This window comes from Halichoeres trimaculatus, unplaced genomic scaffold (genome assembly GCF_033239565.1).
Source record: "Halichoeres trimaculatus isolate MK-OKI-2021-1 unplaced genomic scaffold, fHalTri1.1 fHalTri1_scaffold_19, whole genome shotgun sequence".
Taxonomy (NCBI): Eukaryota; Metazoa; Chordata; class Actinopteri; order Labriformes; family Labridae; genus Halichoeres; species Halichoeres trimaculatus.
In genome coordinates this window covers 2,702,060-2,723,477 of record NW_027437197.1, presented here as the reverse complement: position 1 = coordinate 2,723,477, position 21,418 = coordinate 2,702,060, and the positions used below count along the sequence as shown (strand labels likewise).

The 21,418-nt window shown below is 40.1% G+C and overlaps 1 protein-coding gene across 1 annotated transcript; it reads left to right on the top strand.

Moving 5' to 3' along the window:
- The first annotated feature begins 1,081 nt into the window (after positions 1–1,081).
- Positions 1,082–20,413, top strand: wdfy2 (WD repeat and FYVE domain containing 2). The gene is made up of 12 exons (XM_074695383.1): positions 1,082–1,408; positions 3,368–3,435; positions 6,070–6,143; positions 8,191–8,245; positions 8,394–8,544; positions 11,253–11,365; positions 13,302–13,428; positions 13,514–13,619; positions 14,013–14,114; positions 16,401–16,531; positions 16,617–16,725; positions 16,889–20,413. Exons 1-12 carry the CDS (start codon positions 1,272–1,274, stop codon positions 16,916–16,918), a joined length of 1,203 nt encoding a protein of 400 aa, XP_074551484.1. The 5' UTR covers positions 1,082–1,271; the 3' UTR covers positions 16,919–20,413.
- The last annotated feature ends 1,005 nt before the right edge of the window (positions 20,414–21,418 follow it).

Here is a 21,418-nt window from a genome sequence, read left to right as displayed (position 1 = left end):
AGAAAATTAGATTTCTTGTCAAAATCACAATTTACAGGACAAAACCAAGAGCACCCATCTGCAGGGACTGAGCGTCGCCATATCGTCAAGACATACCAGAAAAGGCAAACCGGAAGTTGGTCTTCTTTGTGATTTTTTTTAATGTAAGAATGTGCAATTAAACTTATTACAGTAGTGAAGATTCTTTTTTTGAGTCTTTTTTTTTTTTTTTTTTTCAGTATTACCAAAGTACAATTACCAATATACTCATAGTTGCAGCCAGGGACTAAGATACAGCAATCATCCAACAAAGATGCACAAAAATATACACATAACAACACAAGAAAAAGAAAAGTTAAAATATTCTTGGTGTTCTTTTTGACTTTTTTTGGCGCTACGGTGCTCTCATTAAACTGAAAGTTGGACATATTCGAGATTTTATTCGGGGCTCCATAACAAAATATGTTTTTATTTTCCTGTTTATGGTTAACGGAATTCAGACTGGCGCTATACCCCTGGTTGTGTTTCTTTACCATTTTTTGTTGTATTTCTGGTTTGAATTTCCGTTTTCTGTTTTGTTTCTTACATGAATTACTGTTTCATTCGAAACGTGCATAATACATGTCAACAGCATAACGTCTCCAAATCTGGTTACGTCGAAATTTAATTAGTGTTTCATTGAGATCTGGTATTATTGGCTCTAAGAGGTGCCCGAGTTCCTGCATGGTGTTGCACAGCTGAAAAAGTGAAAAATAGAGGAAGAGGACCAACTTCTGGTTTGTCTTTTCCGATATGTGTTGATGATATGGCGACGCTCAGTCCCTGCAGATGGGTGCCTCTCGACAAAACCAGCAAAGAAATGAGATGTATCACTTTTTCCACGGGGGTTGCTTGGATCACAGAAAAGCTTTAATTTGATATGTTAAAGCTTTACACCTCAACCTTTTCCAAACGATTATGTGGTAATATTTTGTCCAACATAACAAAATAGAATTTGAAATTGACAGAAAAATTTTAGTTGAAGAAATCATGCCATTATTTTGAAAGTGTGTCGTCGACTGACCTACAGGAAGTCTTATTTTACTCACAGGAAGTGCTCGGTGTCTCGAGGAGGCGGGTGTGTGTTGTCAGCTGACTAACACCATCTCAGGCAGCCGTCACAACATCGTGTGCTGCCCTCTGACAGCCTGTGAGTAGCTCCCAGACCAGGCTCCGTCGGACCGAACCGGACCGGACTGGGTTATGTTTCCCGGAGAAAGACCCGCAGACGGAGGCACGCGCACAACCAACTTATGGCGGCAGAAATTCAGCCCCAGCCGCAGGCTCGGAAGCCATGTTTGCTGAGTAAAATCGAGGCTTTCCAAGATGTTGTTAGCTCGGCAGTCATCATCCCCAAGGAGGACGGTGTTATCAGCGTGTCGGAGGATAGGTAAGCCTGGAGCTTAACGACGTCTGGACCATGAATTAGCTCCAGAATATTCCAACTCAAACCACACTACTCTTTTATTTACTATAGCGCTATGCCCAGAGTGTCTGTCATTGATTGAGCTCATGCTATCGTCTGGTTTAATGATTTCACAGCACTTTGAATGTGTTAACAGTGCAATGGTTCATGGTTATAAACATACCCTAACATCTCTCTGTCAGCTGACTTGCTGTATATGCTAGTCTACGACATTAAACTCTTAAATTTGTATTGACAATTTACATTACCATGACTGAGAAAAATTACTGCATCATAAACAGATGAGTGACGTCACGGATACTACGTTTATTTATTATGCAGGCTGTGCTTGTACTTTTAGTTTGTTGAATCGAAGAATAACCTTAAAAAGTGCAATTCATTATGGTATTATCATGATTAATTGATAAGTAGTAACAGTACAATCATATCAAAATCAAACAAAACCCCTATTTGTTGTGAAACAGTTCATGCAGTGAGTATATTCTGTATTATTTTACATTAGGACAGTGGTTCTCAAAGTGGAGTTTGCTAGACACTGATAGGAGGTTGTTAAATGTGTCTCAAAACCCAAAACTGTTAATGATGACATTTTTCAACCATACTTTTTGATCTGTGTTTTATTTTTTTTTTATATGCCCGTCAGTGTATCTACCTAGCCTCTTGCACCACTATTTTGAGGTTGCAAGCTGGAAAGTTTGGGAACTCCTGCATTGGGATATTGATGTTTTGTTCAAGTATTTCAATAATTGCTCTGCACAAGATAGGGAAAATATCATTTTGCATTGCTATTATGTCTATTATGTTTTTCTTTGATCTCACTGTTGAAACACTGCCTTTGTCTTTGTGTGTATTTGCCCCTTATCGGTTGTTATGTAGGTTGTGTGTCAGACTGTTGACATACTGTATGTGCAGAGAATGCCTTTGTGGCGCTGGATATTGAAAGGTTGTGTGCTTTACCGTGTTTAACAAAGGAGTCCAAGTCTTTAGACTGATGCCTTTAATAATTCAAGAGAGGAAATGATCTTCACAACCTCCCTCAGTTACCTCTAGATACCTGACAATATGTCTCCACTTTTCTGCTCCAAGTATATGATTTGTGTTAGTGACCTCAGCTGATTCTTGTTCAGCATCATGAGAAAAAATGTTTGCAGACATTTCTTTGTGGAGCCAAATAAACTTAATGTATTTTTCAAATGGAAAAATGTCAACAGAGGAAGCTGAATGAATTTAAACCAGCTGCACATTCTCTCAAAACCGATTATTCTCCTTCTCAAGCTGCACTCAGACCGTAAAAGGTATATCTCCCTATTTTTTGATAAGCAATGTTTGATTTTTCAGAACAGATATATCATTTTCTGTAGGTTTCATCAGCGTGCAGTGCCATCATTGATTTGGCTCTTAAAGTTAATACTTCCTAGTAAATCTTTTTATGGTTATGATGTCCTGAGAGCCAGTGGTAGCATCTAAAAGAGCCAGGGCTGCCAAATATTGAATATTTTCACTTTCTTTTAAATAAAAAAAGTGAAATAACTCATGTTTTATGTATTGCAAGTGCCCCAAAACCCAGAGCTCTGCCAGTGTATCCGTTGTCTGATAATAAGGCTGTTATATCATCACCAGCATAAATGTTTCCTGTTTATGCAAATACAAAAACTTCTGTCACAGAAGATAATAAAGCAGCGCTTGGAGGGATTTAGAAATGGTCATCGTGTAGCTTTTAATACTTCAGCTCTGTCTGCAGCAGATATAGCTCTGCATAAAGTAAATATTGCATGTTTGTGTCTGTTAGATTGCCATGCAATCCACATATAAAATGTCGTTAATCTTCAGCCTTTTTCCTCTTTTGAAATCAGTTTCTGTCTAATCCATGTATATCTGGTGCCTGAAAGACATTTAACCATTGCGCGTGGTTTGATCCTGCAGGACGATTCGAGTATGGCTGAAGAGAGACAGCGGGCAGTACTGGCCCAGTGTGTACCACACAATGACCTGTGAGTATCCTTTTTCAAAATACATATTTTATGTTTTTTAAGCCTTCCTTTTAGAGCCAAATCATTTAGTTGTTCAGGATATTTGAATAAGTCATGAATAGATTTTAATATCTGATGCATTCGTCCGCAGTGATTCAGATAATGTACTTTTGGGAACGGACATGTCATGAATTCCTGTTTTTTGCTCACTCTTCCCCTGCGGTTGCTGTGATGAACACAATGATTCACCCAGACTCCACCTCTCTCAACGACATGAAGAACTTCTTAAACCGCTCCTGAATTTGCACCAACATGTTGTCCCGTGGGATCAGTCGCTCTCCCTTCTTTCATTGTGTCTCAGAGACAGAACGTACCACACTGAGACAAGATGGTGGGGAGGTCAGGGAGCCGTGCTGGTCTCTCCAACAGTACTGCAGTGCTGCACGTCTGTGACACTGTTTGTCCTTTTTTCCTGCAAGTTGAGCAACTGAAGGAAATCCCGTGCTACCATCAGCAAGATCTGTGGTTTGCAGTCGCTGCACCAGAGGCTGCAGACGTTAGCAGTTAACTGATGGAAAAACTGGAAATAGTGAGCAGAAGATAACAAATTAAACACTCTTTACAGATTTAAAGATACTGTGGTAAACATTAAACTGTTTTTTAGATGTAGTTTTGGTCTAACGCTGTGTTTATTCAGTGTTTGACTTCCCCTATCTCTTGTTTGTTGTCCCATTTGGAAACTTACAGCGGAGGTCACTTCACAGGGACTTTGTTCCCACATTTATTTTTTCTCCCAAGCCCAGCCTGTGTATTCAGGAAACTGTGACAACACAAAGCGGTTAAATGTCGAACAGAAATGTCTAAATTATCTAAAGTATTTCCATTCTGGGGCTAAAAGGAAGTTCTCAAAATAGTTTTACCGTCTCACTCTGAACTTTACAGAAAACAGCCTTATTAGGCAGTATTTATCCAAAAACAAACCAAAATGTGATTGTTGTGGCATTTTTGTTTCCGTGCAGTTATGTTAAAATGTCAAAACTACAATGAAGAAAAACAAACATGAATGCATCAGCAGTTAATCACCTTTTAATGAAATATTGTTCAAGTAAACAAGACAATAAAAATGAAGCTGTGAATATGCAGATAAAGCAGCAGTGTGAGTGTCAACAAAAACAAAGCACGTTCTGCTTCATGGACTCGAATCAACACAGACTCAGGAGAAAAAATGTTTGTGTATCTCACAATTAACCCACAGCGGGCGGATAGAATACCTAACGCACCGGTGTGTGACCATCGTGAAGCTGTGAATGTTAAAATGTTGAGTTATGCACCGACTGCGTATCCTTGAAGGGCGCAGTGCAGGAGGACTGAAACCAAGGTCTAGATCAAGGGTCTTCAACCTATGGCTCTTTGTCTCCTTTGCAGTGGCTCCTTGAAGCTTTAAAAATCATCATTGAAATAAAGTTTTCCATTTTTCTAATAGAGGGCATTGATGATTAAAGACACTGACACTAAATAAAATCCTGTGTTGTACAATTTTTAATTCTCGTACTATACTTGCGTGATATGTGGGAAGACATTAGCAAACAACAAAAAAAAAAGTTGAGCAACAACATCAATTATATTATCAAAATTAAGTATTCTTGAAAAAGTCTGAAATTTTTGCAGATTTTTAAAAAAATTCACGTCTTTTTTTTAGCTTTGGACATTTTTTTTTCCAGATTTTTTTGGGACAACTTTTTTAAATGTCAGGAGTCTTTGCACTTTTGCACACTTTTTAAATTTCAAAAATGTCCAAAAGTTTAGCAAATTTTGTAATTGTAAAAGAATGATTAAAACTTCTGTTAAATTTCAATTAAAAAAAAAAAGCTTTTTGAAAATATTTGACTATATGAACACTGAAATACTTGATGTTTTCACAAAAGATTGACTTTAAACATTTTTCAAACTATTTGCAAAATTATTGAAATTTTACATTTTCATTGATATTTTTGTTAATTCTTCAAATTCAATGTTCTTTAAATTTTTTTGGCAAAATTTAAAAAATTTATTTTATTTCATTTTATTTGCAATTTTTTGAAATTTCTAATTTTTTTGATTTTTGTATTATTATTTTTTTGTTTCACCCTTCTCTGGAAATTTTGCAAACTTTTAAAATTTGTAATTTTAAATGAAATTTAGTTTTTTTAAATTTCAAAATTCTTGCAAATTTTTTTAAAAACTTAGATTTTTTATGTTCTATTTTATTAATTAAAAAAGTCTGTTCAGATAATTTCTGTTTCCTTTTTACCATGTGTAGAATTTTATACTTTTTATAGTTTTTATTGTGTAAATAAAGTAGAATTTTGTGGCTCCTGAATGACTTTAATCCAGGTAAGCTGAGGAAAAATGGCTCCTATCAAAGTCAAGGTTGCAGACTCCTGGTCTAGATTGACTCAGATAAGAGATGAGTATCAAGCTCAGGTGATGCACTTTGAATCAAGGAGCAGGTGTATGAGCTCAGCTGATGTAATCAGACAAACAGGGTCTCCTCTGTCGCTGTAAAAAACATGTGAGTGTTTTATTTCTGTGAGCAGTGGAACGCCATCCACACCATCCACAAACAGAGAGCTGTGTGCAGAGGGCTGACTGTTTGTCTCGTCTCTCTGTCTCCAGCACAGAGCACCTGTATGTCCTTTAACCCAGAGACCAGGAGGCTGTCTGTGGGGATGGACACCGGCGCTATCTGCGTAAGTCTTACTCTGTTTCCTTGCAGTATGTCTCATTGTCTTCAGCTCAAAATGTGCATATTCTCTGTGTTTTCCTGATCTCACGTCCACAATGAGGATGTTTCTATCGAGTCTGTTTTGTCAGTTGAAATGTGTCGCTGTGAGCTGTCACAGAAGCCCCTTTCACTCATGAACTCCTGACATTTTCTGGATAATTACAGGACGTTCAGGCCCTGATATTTTCAGGAACTAGCTGTTCACAGTGTGAGATTTCCTCTGTCAGAAAATGTCATCATCCTGTTCACTCGGATGCTGTGAATGTTCCAGGCTATAACCTGCTGCGTCACACATTGACTCACCTTATTGTGGACTTTTTGCTCAGGGGGCTGTGGGGTATGAATCCTTCTCTGTGTATTTTATATGGATGTTGTTTCCACATTTGTTTCTGATGCAAAGTTTCAAAGTCCATGATTTGAGTCATGATGAGGTGAAACTTTAGCCTCTTTACAGAGAGCTTCATGCCCTTACACAGTAAATCTGATCCCCCACACTCTGTTAGTTGTGTACTTGTAAAATAATTTCTAGTATGACAAATCCTTTTCTGTTGCTGTGTTGCTGTTCTATAGTCTTACATGACATAATGGTGGACGGAGGGGGCGGGCACTCGAGCAGTGTGCAGCCCAACACACAGACACACAGGAGCAGGAGCGACAGAATCTCTGTGGAGCAAAAATTTTTATAATCGGCTACATTTTGGCCGATGTTGATTAATCGGTGACAGGCATAATCGCATAAACAGGCATAAAAACCTCTGATTGGTTGGGCTGTTTCTCTCTGACTGGCCCAAAAGTCTGTCAAACTCAGAGCAGGACAGATCATTTTATAGTTTTGCACCAAATATCTCTGCAGAACAGGAAGTACCATTTCTGATTTGCACTTGCAGAAAACGGAGAATGTGTGACTCGTGGGGAGGATTCAAGTGGTTGTGAGTAGCAATTTGAGCTACTGTCCATAAGTTACCATTCAGATTTGCACATATTCAAATTCTCACCCCTCCTTCACTTCATTTGATACAGGTGCACAAGTGTGTTTTGCACCTAGTGCGCTGCAACAATAGGTCCAAAATGTGAACGTGTCAATGCTGAAATATGTGACTTGTAGAAAAGGATTTGTGCACCAGGAATTACGATTTTGTGAATGTGTGTTTTTGTGTTGTAAATAGACACATACTGGTAATTATTTTACAAGTACACAACTAATAGAGTGTGGGAAATCAGATTTACTGGTATACAAATTCAATGTTACAGTCGCTCAAACATTTTGTACCCTAAATACCCTCATACATTACCAGCCTCAAAAATATAAGTTGTAAGAAAATCCTGATAGAGAAATGATCCTTGGGCGTTTTTCTGAAATCAAATGTTGAAATGAAGGAAAATTGTTTCCAAAAGGAGCTGAAATGTGCTTCACTCAGATAAGATATTCACTATTTATGATAAAAGGATTAAATATGAATACACTTCTACAATCTAACGACACATCAGCTGTTTCTTACATCACCCCTGCAGCTCTGAAAGAAGATAAACAAAGCCGTCTTCAGTGGTTTCTGGCAAATAGTGCTTCATTTTTCAGCGTTTGATGATCCTCTCAGGGGCTGTTCTTTTGAACACGCGTTTTTTAACTGTTTTTTGTTGTTTGTGAATTTCACAGAGGGAGCTGTTTGTTTGGGAACAAGTTGACCCGACGCAAAGTCAAGACAGGAGTGAAACTTTTAAGAATTTCAATCATGAATCAACCCGAGAAACTTCAACTTCCCCAAACACCAGCTTGTGTCTTATCTCACTAAACTGATTTGCGTTTACATTTTTAGACGTTAATAAAAGAAACTGCTCATCTCTGTGAGAGGAAAGTTTCACATTCATGAGCCCGGCGTCTGCTCTGTGTACTGCTCCCGCATTAAGACGTAAACTCTGCCGTATAAGTGCTCTGACATTTATAGATCCATTTAGCGAGCTCAGTCATCGACCTCCGTCAGTGTGACCACTTATCTCCACTTCCTGTCTTTCAGGAGTTCATCCTGTCTGAAGACTACAACAAGATGACCCCAGCAAACACTTATCAGGGTGAGACAGGAAGTGTGCATGTGTGTGTGAGTCGGTTAACATCAGGAGGTTTGTCTTGAAACATAGAAAAAGTGTTTTCTTCAGATGAAATCAAGAATAAAACCTTTAAAGCTGAAGGTTAATGCTGAGTTTTCTTGTGTTCCTGCAGCGCACCAGGGCAGAGTGACCGTGGTGCTGTTTGTCTTGGAGATGGAGTGGCTCCTGAGCACCGGCCAGGACAAAAACTTCACCTGGCACTGCTCAGAGAGCGGCCAGCAGCTGGGGACGTATCACACAGCCGCCTCGGTCTCAGGACTACAGTATCCTTTTCCGACCTCTTCCCCTCCTGCTCTGTTTGTTGTCTCGATTTGTCGGCTGCTTGGCCTCTGGAGCGCGCTCAGTGAAGCTGACCGTTCAGCTTCCTGCCAAGTGGACGTAACGGAGTGTCGAGCCATCTTTGGTCCTCTGGACTGTGAAAAATCTCTGCCTTTCATTATGATGGCACGGTCTATTTTAAGGCCTCAGCAATGAAAGACAGGGCGATTGAGATTAGCTCCCAGTTAGTTTGTTCTAATGGAAACGGGCTAACAATAGACATCAGTCATGCTGTTGTCAAGGAAACTGTCTGAGGAGGTTTCTGTTACGGCCACATGAAAGGCCGTGAGTGCTCCGCAGCGACACTGATCCATACCAATGAGCTCAGCACTCTGCTCCTGTCCCACTAGCCTCGACATGCTAACCTGTCCGACCGGCACGACGAGGAACACGGAGAGAAAAGCGGCGCTGAGCTTTGACCTCGCCTGCTGGTGTTTGGAGTGACCCTCGCTGTGGAAACAAGGCTGTGTCTGTAGCAGCTCTGCTCTGAGTCTAATGAGGGGTTTTGTTTGGTGGTTTGCAGGTGCAGAGGAAATAAAGGGATGTGTTTTAGACATCCAGTCTGTGGTTGTTTCAGGAGGCTGTGGTTTAACTGCAGAGCTTGATTTAAGGGAGGCTGCTGCTTCCCAAACTTTGGGGCTCTCCTCTCTGCAGAGTCTTCAGCAGGGGAGTCAAACCTGATTTAGTGTCAGGGCCACAGGCAGCCTGGTTCAATCTCAGGTCGGCCAGACCGGTAAAACCAGAGCATATCTACCCATAAATAACAACAACTCCAAATATTTACCTTTGTTGGAGTCCAAAAAAAAAGTCCTGAAAATGCTCTCTCTTTTTCACAAAACAACATGAAAATAATCCGATTTTGTGCATAAAGAAAAATGAGTTTTTGCACCTTCAGTTACTGCATGAAACATGCAGAGAACATCTGACCTTTAGAAATAATAAAGTACAGCAAGTTCTGATGTTAAATGAAAGTATGATGAATCTAAGTGGTGAGAATTCTTGCTGGTCACTGTACATCACAGAAATTATCAGTTTAGTTTCTCTGAATGCAAAAGGAACTGAAACACCAGGACTTAATGTTTTTTTTTTAATTCATAGTTATGAGTCACATGACAAAGGAGGGAAAACGAGCAAGATCAAATGCGTCCTTAGTTTAATTTTTTTTCAGAATGAGGCACATTTTCTTAAGCTATCACTTGACAGATTTACGTGTTATAAAAATTAACACACAATTTACTCATTAGCTGCCAGCCATTTTCATTTTATTGTTTTCTCTGACTATGTAAACACCAAAACTACCTAAGAAGAGTGGACTCTCTTCTTTTATGTCTCTCTTCCTGTTTTTGATCCAAAAAAAAGACAAAACATACTTTTTTGATCGCGTTTATCTCGGGCGCTCCATCCTTTGATCCTCTCCATGATCTCCGTCGTCTTTTCTCACGATGGCGCCGCTCTTTCTCTCTGAACTCCCACGACACACCCTCAGTTGGAGCGTGAGCTGCCTGAACTTTTCTGACTTGCAGCGTCTCTCTATGTCTCTGTCATCTCTCATCTTCTCCTCATATCCATGCTGAGCTCTCATCCAAAGAGCGCACACCGCTCTCACCCACATGTGATCACATGTTAATATTGGCCAGTTAAAAAAAAACTGTGGGTTTACAAATCTTCTCTTCTTTGTGTTTTCATTTGATTAGTCATGCTTTATGATTTTGTAATGTCCTAGAATTCAGATTCTTTATTTGAGGACCCTAAGCAGATATGAGATTAAAATGCGATTAATTAGATTAATTAATTACAAATCCTGTGATTAATTAGATAAATTTTTTAATCGTGTGACGGCACTAATATTTACATCATGTGACTACTACAGAAACCAGAGATATGAAGAAAAACTTCAAATTTGGGCACCTGTGACCTTTGAAAAGCTCTATTTGTAGGTCTTTGAGGCTTGAATAAGTCTCAGGGGGTGTTTAAGTTCTGTGACATCACAAGAAACTTGTGCACTCGGCTGTGACGTCTTTTTTCCGACTTGAATTGAAAATACTGCCACACAGCCAACATCACTCCGACTCCTTGCTGCTTTTTTAGCACCTTAGTACACGCTTTAGTTTTAAACATGTGGGCTCTGTATGTTTGATGGAAGCTCTGGAGCGGAGTCTGGATTGGACTGCTTGTATTAGAGATTCTATTTACAAGCCAAATTAATCTAATGCTGTTTTTTTGCTGATATCAGACCAATATCACTTTGGGATCAGGACGTCCCTAGTGAGAATTACAGATATCACCTTGGCTTGTCTCCTCGGCTCCAACGACTGTCAGAGATTTAAGCTTTTGAATATGTAACTGGCTCGTTATGTTTCCTCTGTGAGCCGCAGTGAAAAGCCTCCTGCTCCTCAGGTGGGCCGTTCTGTAAGTGTTTGGCATCACGTGAAAATTATGAATCTGTTTTAAGGTGAAGTTTATGGTGAGATAGCACAACCAGGTCACTCCGTATGCTATTGTGTCCTCTTTCTGTGCCGGGGCCACGCTGTGGTGATTGTGGTCTGCAGTGACTGAACCAGGTCAGCAGATGAAAACAGCTCAGATACATTCGCTGACAGCGTGGAGATCGTTTGCCTGGTGTTTTCTTTTTCGTACCTTGACCTCGCCTCAGATTTGACGTTGAGACCAGACACGCCTTCGTAGGAGACCAGTCGGGTCAGGTGACCATCCTGAAGGTGGAGCAGGACAACTGCAGCCTGGTCACCACCTTCAAGGGACACACTGGTACGTCACACACACACAGTCAAAGAGGAAAATTAAACCTCTGTATCCATCGTATCTTTGAATTCCTCTGCGTTGTTTATTCTTCTGTCAGCTTGTGTCATCCACCGACAGGTTGCAGCTCTACTCAGCCTCTTAAGAGGTGATTTCTGAAAGCTACGAGTCCCTGATGATCTCGAGTGTTTAAAGAAATCTTTTCAAGCTTCAACTGAAAAATCGGCTTCGAATAAAGTCAGAGGAAAATGTCTCGACGAGGATTTAGAGCCGAAAGATAAAAAGCTTGATGCTTGTAGTTGGAGGATAAAAAGAGATCTGAATTAGTGCGAAGATGAGTTCAGAGTTAGGAACAAAGACGCCGGGTTCAGGGAGAGGAGACAACGTGAGAGATTTCAGGATGAGTTTCAGTTTCTGAAAAATTAAACAGGTGTGTTTCACTCACACATCCACAGAGGGGAAAATAAGTATTGAAAGCATTTTTTCTCATCACATTTATTTCCAAAGCTGCAATTCAAACAAAATTTCTCCCAGACATTGGTATTAACTCAAATAATCCACACATGAAAAGAAATCACAACGTTCAGGTCCATAAATAATGATTATGGTGAATTAAGTACGATAACACAGGAAAAAAGTATTGAACACACCATGGAAAGGCTGTATACTTTGGACAGGAAATGCACCATACCACCTGAAATCTGTCAGTAATTATTACTTGAACTTCCAATTAGTGCAAACCAACATCAGCTGGGCTAGAGCAAATTGATGGTCCTATAAAAAAGGTGTTTTTTTCACCAAGCAGTTAAATACCACACACCTCATGATGGGTAAAGGCAAAGAGCTCTCTGAAGACATTCACAACCTGATTGTTGCTCAGCATCAGAATGGAACTGGTTACAGACTTATATCAAAGCACCTGAATATTCCAGTCAGCACCGTTGGGTCCATTATTCACAAGTGGAAGAAGCACCACCTTACCATCAACAGGCCACGCACAGGAGCTCCTTGAAGATTTCTGACCAGGGAGTCAGAAAGATAGTCAGAAGAGTGCTCAACCAGCCAAGGACCACCCTGGAAGGGCTCCAGAAAGACTTGGAGGCAGCAGGTATAATTGTAACAGAGAAAACAACAGGCAATGCACTCCACCCCCATGGCCTCTATGGACGCTCAGCCCGCAAGACTCCATTCCTCAAGAAAAGGCATGTTGAAGCTGGTTTAAAGTTTGCTAAACAGCATCTTGACAAGCCTGTAGAATACTGGGAGAATGTTGTCTGGTCAGATGAGACCAAAACTGAACTTTTGGGCTGTCATACTACAGACCATGTCTGGAGGAGAAATGGCTCTGCACATCAGCCAAAAAACACTACACCAACAGTGAAGTTTGGAGGTGGAAGCATCATGGCATGGGGTTGTTTCTCATCTCGTGGTGTTGGCAAACTTCATATAACTGACGGAGCAATGAATGGAGCCATGTATGGGGAAATTCTTGATCTGAATCTGCTGCCATCCACCAGGATGATGAAGATGAGACGTGGCTGGACCTTCCAGCAGGACAACCATCCAAAGCACACGGCAAAGTTGACTCTCAAATGGTTTCAAAAAAAGAAAATCAATCTGTTAGAATGGCCTCGTCAATCACCTGACTTCAATCCAACTGAACATTTGTGGAAAGAAGTAAAGAAAAGGGTTCACCAGAGGGCACCAAAGAATATTCCAGATTTAAAGACAATCTGTGCTTTTTTTCCTGTGTTATCGTACTTAATTCCACATAATCATTATTTATGGACCTGAACGTTGTGATTTCTTTTCATTTGTGGATTATTTGAGTTAATACCAATGTCTGGGAGAAATTTTGTTTGAATTGCATCTTTGGAAATAAATGTGATGAGAAAAAAGTTGATGCGTTCAATACTTATTTCCCCCACTGTATGTTTTTCTGCAGGTAACGTGACGGCGCTGTGTTGGGACCCGACCCAGAGGGTTTTATTCTCCGGCAGCTCCGATCACTCCATCATCATGTGGGACATCGGAGGACGCAAAGGCACCGCCATCGAGCTACAGGGACACAAGTGAGAACAAACACACCTTAAGGAGCGACTGATTCGCGTGGTGGGAGTGTTTTCTACATGTGTGTTTGCGTGTTTCTTCTTTCAGTGAGAAAGTCCAGGGCCTGTGCTACGCCTCACACACCCGTCAGCTCATCTCCTGCAGCTCAGATGGAAGCATCGTCATCTGGAACATGGATGTAACACGACAAGAGGTGAGATGGTGGGAAGAGGAGGCTGCAGATGGAGGGAGGGGGACATGAACCCCGCACACAAACACACACACAAAGGCAGCCTGCACTCTGGGACACGACGTGGAGAGAAAATGTGGAGCTGTTGCTTCACCTCCTGCAGCAGAATGAATTCAGTGAGAGTTCAGCAGATTAGCAGAACATTCATTGATTTTTCTCTCTTGGAAACACACACAGAGTTTATCTTCAGCCTCCGCTCTTATCCTTCTGTGCTCAGCCGGTCTCTTCACACTTAGTTAGATCTTGATGTTGTCTGTATTTACTCTCAGTAACTTTTATCTCACACAGCTCTCGGGTGTGTGAATTTTTACTTTCATTTCTGTAAAACATAATTTATCCCCACGTGTGTTTGTACAGACTCCAGAGTGGTTGGACAGCGACTCCTGTCAGAAGTGTGAGCAGCCGTTTTTCTGGAACTTCAAACAGATGTGGGACAGCAAGAAGATCGGTCTGAGACAGGTGAAGACACAAACTTATATCTGAATCCTTAAAGGAGTTTTCCTTCTAGATATCTGCCTGATCGCTACTTCTCAGCTTCCTGATCAGGTCGAGCAGGACCAGATTGATTTACTAAGTCTAAGTCTCTATGACAACACCACACCAGCTGACTAAGTTTAATAGAGAGAAGAGAGATCTGTGTTTTTCTCTGCTGAAAATAATGTCTGTGATTAATTTTGTAGCGATGGTGGACACTGGAGCCTAACTGTCAGACAGAAAAAGGACAGAAGAGCAGAAGAAAGAGAAACAGGAGAGAGATAGAGCAGGAGCCAAAGGCTAAAACATGAGCTAAAGGCTATAACACAGGCTAAAGGCTAAAACAACAGCTAAGGACTAAAACACAAGCTACAGGCAAAAAAAGGCTCAAGGTTAAAAACAAGAGCTAAAGACAAACACAAAAGCTAAAGTCTAAAACATGAGCTAGAGACTAAGAGCCAAAGATTAAAACACAAGCTAAATGCAAAAACAACAGCTCAACATCAAAACACAAAAGCTAATGGCTAAAACATAAGGTCAAGCCACAAACAAGAGCTAAAGGCTAAAACACAAGCTCAAGGCTAGCCAAGAGCTAAAGGCTAAAAACAAGAGCTTAAGGCTTAAACACAAGCTAAATACTAAAACCCAGGCTACTGGCAAAAACAAGAGCTCAAGTCTAAAAAATGAGCTACAGACTAGGAGCTAAAGGCTGAAACACAAGCTAAATATTAAAACACAAGCTAAAAGCTAAAAAAAGGGCTAAAGGCTAAAACATAATGTAAAGGCAAAAACATGAGCCATAGGCTTAAACACAAGCCCAAGGCTAGCCGAGAGCTAAAGGCTTAAAACAAGAGCAAAATTCTAAAACATAAGCTGAAGGCTGAAAAGAAGAGCTTTGGGCCTAAACACAAGCTAAAGGCAAAAACAAGAGCTAAAGTCTAAAACACAAACCAACGGCTAACAAAGGCTTAAGACTAAAACATGAGCTAAAGGCAAAAACAACAGCTTAACATCAAAACACAAACTAAAGGTTAAAACACAAGTAATGGCTAAAACATGAGCTAAGGGCTAAAACCCAGGTTAATCTATTTGTGCTAATGTTGACTCCAACCCACAGTCAGCAGTTATTCTGCAGTGGTCTGTTCAAACTTGAGAGTCTATCAATAAAATGAAGAGCCAGGTTACGTTAGCTCTGCTTGGTGAGGTTGGAGTTGGTAGATGAGCTCTGGTAGGACAGAACCAGGATTCACTAACGTTACACGTTACAGACACGTCTCAGAGCACCGGGCTGTGAGGAGAGAGAAATATAGCAGCTGCTAAACTACGCTACAAACTGACAAAGTTAGCTTGTTGTCAGGTTTTAAAGCGTAGCTCTTCCTAACTGTTGATAAATACCTGACCTTGTGGAGTTGGATCTGGGAAAAAGTTGTTTTGAACAAAGAAAAGTAGAGTCTGTGCAGTCTCAGTCTTAACAACTTTCCAGAAAACACGTTCTTCTCCTCTCTTCCACTAATGGTCAACAAACGTCCTGCGGCTGTTTTATCGTCTCGTTGAGAGGAACAGCTTTATGCTGTGGTTATAATTCCAGCTCTGCGTGAGTTGGAAGAGGTTGAGACCATCTTTTTATGGCTAAGTCGATAGAAAAAACTGAAACGAATAGAAGAAAACAGCATCACAATAAAAGAAATGAACATTAAAGTCTTAAGATTAATCACAGGTGATTTTATTCACCCAAGGTTTGGAGTTAAATCTTTCTGACCTGGAATGACTGAGCATCCTCAGTGAACCCAGAGAGGATCATAAATTACATTTCCATTTAATGATTTCAACTGAAGGCAGCACAAACAGGAGGGAGAGGTTTGGGTTTGTCGTAGAAAGACAGCAGATGATCACTTTCAGATGTAAACACTTAACTCAGTTCCACAGAAACAGACAGAAAAATGAAAAACATTTACCGTAATGACTGTAAAACAAGGATACTGCAAGATTAACTCCATTTCATGTGAGCATTAGCTTCAGACGTCTTGATTTGTAGTCAGTGCCGTGTTGGTTTCTTTTCAGCTCAGCCTTAATTTATGTTTTAGTCTTGACTTTGGACTTGATTCAGGACTTTAAAGTCTGGAGCTGGGAGTCTGAAACACAGATTTTGGACCTTGTTGAGCGCATTAATGAAGCTCTGACTGACACTTTCTCTAACTCCCTTCCTCCTGGAGAGAAAAGATGTTTCTGCTAATCGAAGCTGACGCGTTGAACTCCTCCTCTGTTCCCCAGCACCACTGCAGGAAGTGCGGCCAGGCGGTGTGCGGCAAGTGTTCGTCCAAACGCTCCACCATCCCCCTCATGGGCTTCGAGTTCGAGGTGCGGGTGTGTGACAGCTGCCACGAGTCCATCACCGACGAGGAGTGAGTAACAATCGGCCTCTGTTATCGTCATGTAGCGGCTCTTTGTGCGCAGAAACATAACGCACGTTCCCTTTGTGTGTCCTAGCCGGGCGCCCACGGCCACCTTCCACGACAGCAAGCACGGCATTGTTTACATGCACTATGAGCCCACCACGGGAAATCTGCTCACCTCCGGCACCGACAAGGTTATCAAGGTCTGGATGAGAACAAACAGGATCTCATGTTTTATTTAGCCCAGAGCAGCAGCTACGCAGCCGTTCGTTTGTAACACGAGCTTTTATCCCAGACTAAAGGTTGAGTTTCACTTTAATCTGTCTGAGCTTTTCCACACTGACGCTGTCGTCTTCTCACCTGCAGCTCTGGGACATGTCTCCCGTGGTGTCCTGAGGTCCGTGTGCGACCAGCCGTCAGCAGAAAGCTGTGATTTGTTTTCGAGGCAGCGGCCACACTTGGATTCAAAAGAGGGAAACACATCCAGCAGTATCGATGTCATCTGGATAATATTTAACTGTTATTCAACAACAAGCAGCGGCTGTCTGCCGTCCACGGCGAGGACACTGCAGGCCAGTGAAGCCTGGGAACAGGACAGAGCTGAGTGAACATGAGGGTACGGACTGTTTGGGAGGGGTTTGACACACTTTAACGTCTTCATTTTCATGCATTCCTGCTCATTTCATACTGGAAAACCATGAAAGAGAGAGAAAGAGTGAAACACTCTGCGCTGTGCTGGTTGGTGTCGTCGAACTAAAACGTCACCAGTTTCAGCTTGATCCATTTTTAACTCGTACGAAGCCGGTTTCAGATTCTCCTCAAACCGTCATCCTGAATAAAACAAAGACTTTCTGAGGAGTAGGAGAGAAAATGAGCTCAGAAATGTAGCAGCGGCCACCAAAAGTTAAAGAAGCGTAACAAAAGAAATCATGAATCCTTGCTCTTGCTTTTCAACGCTGGAGGAAAGATGCTTCTGCAGGTTAATGATGCACTTTGATCCTTATCGTACGGTGGCTGGGAAGTGCAAACCAGAATAACAAAGTTTGAAACACATTTTTTAAACAAATCAACATTTTTACACTAAGGAAAACTGAATTTAATGAGAAAAACGCTTTTACAAAGGACAAACTAAATTTACAAAGTCAGAATTTTGACAGAAAGGGAAAGTACTAAATGTCAAATGTGACTTGGAAGTGATTTCTTCAGAAGTCAGTCAGTTTGTGTTGAGAAGAGACACAGCCGCGTGAGATTTGCAGACTTATTAAGAATTAATAAAAAGTTTGTGATGAGTGCATTATGTTTTGTCCGTTTTGTGGAGCCCACTCTGGCCAAAAACCGTGGTTTTGCTTTTCGTTTGGTCGGTAGGGATGGGAATCAAAAACCAGTTCCTGTTGAGAATCGATAAGTAATGTTTCAATCCAACGATATTGTTAGCCTTTGTGCTTAACAATTCCCTTATCAATTCTTTACATTGTGCCCGAGCCACCTGGCCTTACGTCAACTATTTAGCTAGTCAGCTATCTTAGCTTAGCGGCTAGATAATGTTTCCCAAAAAAACTCTGATTCAGGATTTTCAGCTTGAAGTTTTCCTGAAGAACTGACTTCATAAAGAAATGTTCATCACTCTCTCTCAGGAGATTCATATTCAGTACGTTCAAAATGGTATAAATCACCTTATTTACCAAAATAACAAAATAGAGCTAGCTTGATGCTAACGTATATGGGAAACTGCATTGATATGCTAGCAGTTAGCATACATCAGTATAACTTCAGCTCTAGGATAGAATTTCAACTTTCATCGCAGAAACATATCACATCAACTCTTTGTAAAAAAATACTGAGAGTTTCAAATGTTAAAGCTAACAGGCTAATGAAAGGCTAATGGCTGAAAGAAAGGTTCCAAACAACTTAAACCATTGCTATAACCACGTTGAGACACTAGATGGCCTACTTGAATTATTAATATATTACAACACAGTACATCAACGTCACAATGTGTGAATTTTTTACCTGTTTCTGTTTAATTATGCCCAGAAATATCCAGACTCAGGGACCAATTACATTTTATTCCCTTACAGTATAAACTCAATTAAATGTTGTTGACACAGAAAACCTGTAAAGCTACTTTTTGTACTGAGAAAATTCACAACAGGAATTGATAAGGGAATCAATATTGAAAAAATCTTATCAATTCCCATCCCTAGTTGTTGGTCTCTTGAAATGAACAAAACAGACAAAACAAACTTTTAAAAACTCTGTAAATCTCACGCCAAACACAAACTGACTCACCTCTCAGGTAAACACTTCGGGGTCACATTCAGCACTTAGTACATTCCCTTTCTGTCAAAATTCTGACTTGGTAAATTTGTTTCACAAGCTGTAAAAGTGTTTTGCATTTTGTAAAATGGGTTAAAGTTTTTTATTGTATAAAAGTTTAGTTTAGTTAAGTTGGTCTTTATTTCATTCATGTTTTCATAAAAATAAAAAAATTAAAATGAATGAAAAGGAGCAGAAAGAAGAAAAAGTCTTATTATAAACACCCCTTCTCTCACGAAATAATCGGAAAAAACAAAAATACTGTCGGCCATTCCTTTTAACTTCCCATTAATCCTTTCTTACAAAAGACGGCGAGCAAAATGATCCAACTTTTGTGTAAGATGTAAATTTGTTTAAAGTTTATTAAAGTGTTTCAGACTTTCTCATTTTAGTTTGACCTTCTCAGCCACCGTAGGTTTCCAAAATATCAGCAAATCTGATTTTTGCAAAAAGTCACTTGGATGCCTCCCCACGGGAAGATATGAGACTGTTTAATCTAAAACTGTCAATCAGAGGAAGTGTAAGCACAACATCAGAGGCATTAAAGCGAGGGTTAGGAGTGTTAAATAAACACACTTTAATCTGCTTTTTTAACGAGTAAATTAACCAATCAGACGGCTTCCTGCATGCTCCCTGTGATATCAGCTGTTTTATGAGATTATTTATTTGAGTCTTAATGTTTCTGACATGCACACATATCATCATGTATCAGAACTTTTGATTTTATTTGCCGTATTTTTGTTTTGTATCATCATAAAACTGTTTACTGACTTTCGATGTCGACGCACTGGAATCAAGAAGAAAAAACAAAACGTCACAAACCTGCTGCTGTGAGAGCGTCTGATGTTCCTGTGATCGTTTTATTTGTGCTTTAATTATCAAAACTGTCTGAGTTTCTCTGATGTTTGAGTATTTTCCCAAAGATCTTTAGAAACAACACGACTGTGTTCTGTCTGCGTTTTAACAGCTTCTCTTTACGGTACCTGAACAGATTTTACTCGTTAATGTGAGCTTCATGGTACTTTGATCTTAAAGCGCCGTATCAGTGTTTCCTCCCGGACTGTAATCATTTTATTTCATCTGTTTGCAGCTTTTGATGCATGATGTGCCGCTTCATTTTTACACTAAACAAAAGATTTAAGGGAAACAGAGGCTGCCTGAACAAGAAGCAGAAGGAAATCCAAACAGATCCTTTTTTTTGTCATGTGATTAAAACTGGTGAAAACGCACAGAATCGGACAGGAAAACAAAATTCTGGGCACTTTTGTTGCAGCTTAGATGAATATATCAGTCATCTGAGGCCAGTGGTCTGTCTGTGCTGCAAAAACTGAATCCAGTCAAGTAAAAAGGATGAGGATAAATCCTCTGAGTCACAAAATGCACCTGTCAGGTGAATGTGGCTCATTCCAAGTCTAATAAAACAGTTTGTAATGAAAAATAAGACTCAAACAGTTGCTCAGATTTTAGTTTTTGCAGCGTTTCTGTTGCAGGATTTATAAAAAGCATTGTTGTGTGTTTTGTTGTGTCCATCAGAGTAACCCTGTTTGTAAATATGACGTATTAAAAGCTCAAATCCACCTTCTCGACTTGTTCTAATCCTGATTGTGATCCTGTTTTGTGTGTTTGCACCTCTTTAACCAGAGACAGCGCCCCCTCTGGATGACTAGGTCCATGATTTACTCAGCTCATCATGTAGAGGCGTCTTTAGCAGATCGTAGAGACCTGATTTCAGCCTTTACAGAAACAAAAACACCTGATGTGGTGAGTTGTTAATGCAACATGTGAGCTACAGGGTTAGCCAGAAAGATTTACACATCGTTTTTTCCGCACTTTCCAAAAATGCTTTCAGACAAACATAACAAACACTGAACAACATTGGAGTAAATGAGTGCTGGGGCTGACTTTACCTGAAAGTTGGCCATTTTGTGATTAAGCGCTCCATCCTTTTGCTTTAAAAACCACTTTGTCAGAAGCAGGACAAGATTACCTACATTTTGTCGATTTTTTATTTTTCTAATGTGAAGATTTCAGAAGTTGTGGCAATTTGTTCAAGACAGCTGCAACCTTTCAGCAGGCGCTTCTCCCACTCTGGCTGAAGATGATTGCACTCAAGGAGCTAAGACTTTAGGGCAAAGTGTGAAAAGTTTAAGTTGCTTGAACAGTGAAATCTCACAAACTGTAAAAGATATTTAAGAGCAGACATAAACATGAAGAGTGGAAAGATAACTGAATATTTTAAAGTTTAAATGAAGTCTGTAAGTGGAAGTATGAGGAGGCTGGAACTTCTCAAAGTTGAAGGAGATTTTTTAAGAGAAGCTGAAGTTTCCAATGCATTTCAGATGGAGATTTTTTTTGGGGAAAAAGCTGAATAATTCAAAAAGTTTAAGGGTTACATATGAGAAAAGTCACAGCACACATCTCCAGAAGAAGCTGAATAGTTTAAAATTTGAATGGTGAAAATCGGACAAAATTTGAAGGAGTAGCAAACCAATATTAGGAATTAGGAAGAATATTGAAGAAGAATAAAGTCACAGGATAACAATATGTTGAAATGCTGAGTCAGCATTTCAACATAACTAT

Bases quoted from the DNA above. Each gene is read 5' to 3' on its own strand.
- wdfy2 (XM_074695383.1), top strand. From the start codon at position 1,272: ATGGCGGCAGAAATTCAGCCCCAGCCGCAGGCTCGGAAGCCATGTTTG. The intron at 8,246-8,393 runs GTGAGACAGGAA...GTGTTCCTGCAG, and splicing joins CCCAGCAAACACTTATCAGG to CGCACCAGGGCAGAGTGACC. The intron at 8,545-11,252 runs GTATCCTTTTCC...ACCTCGCCTCAG, and splicing joins GCCTCGGTCTCAGGACTACA to ATTTGACGTTGAGACCAGAC.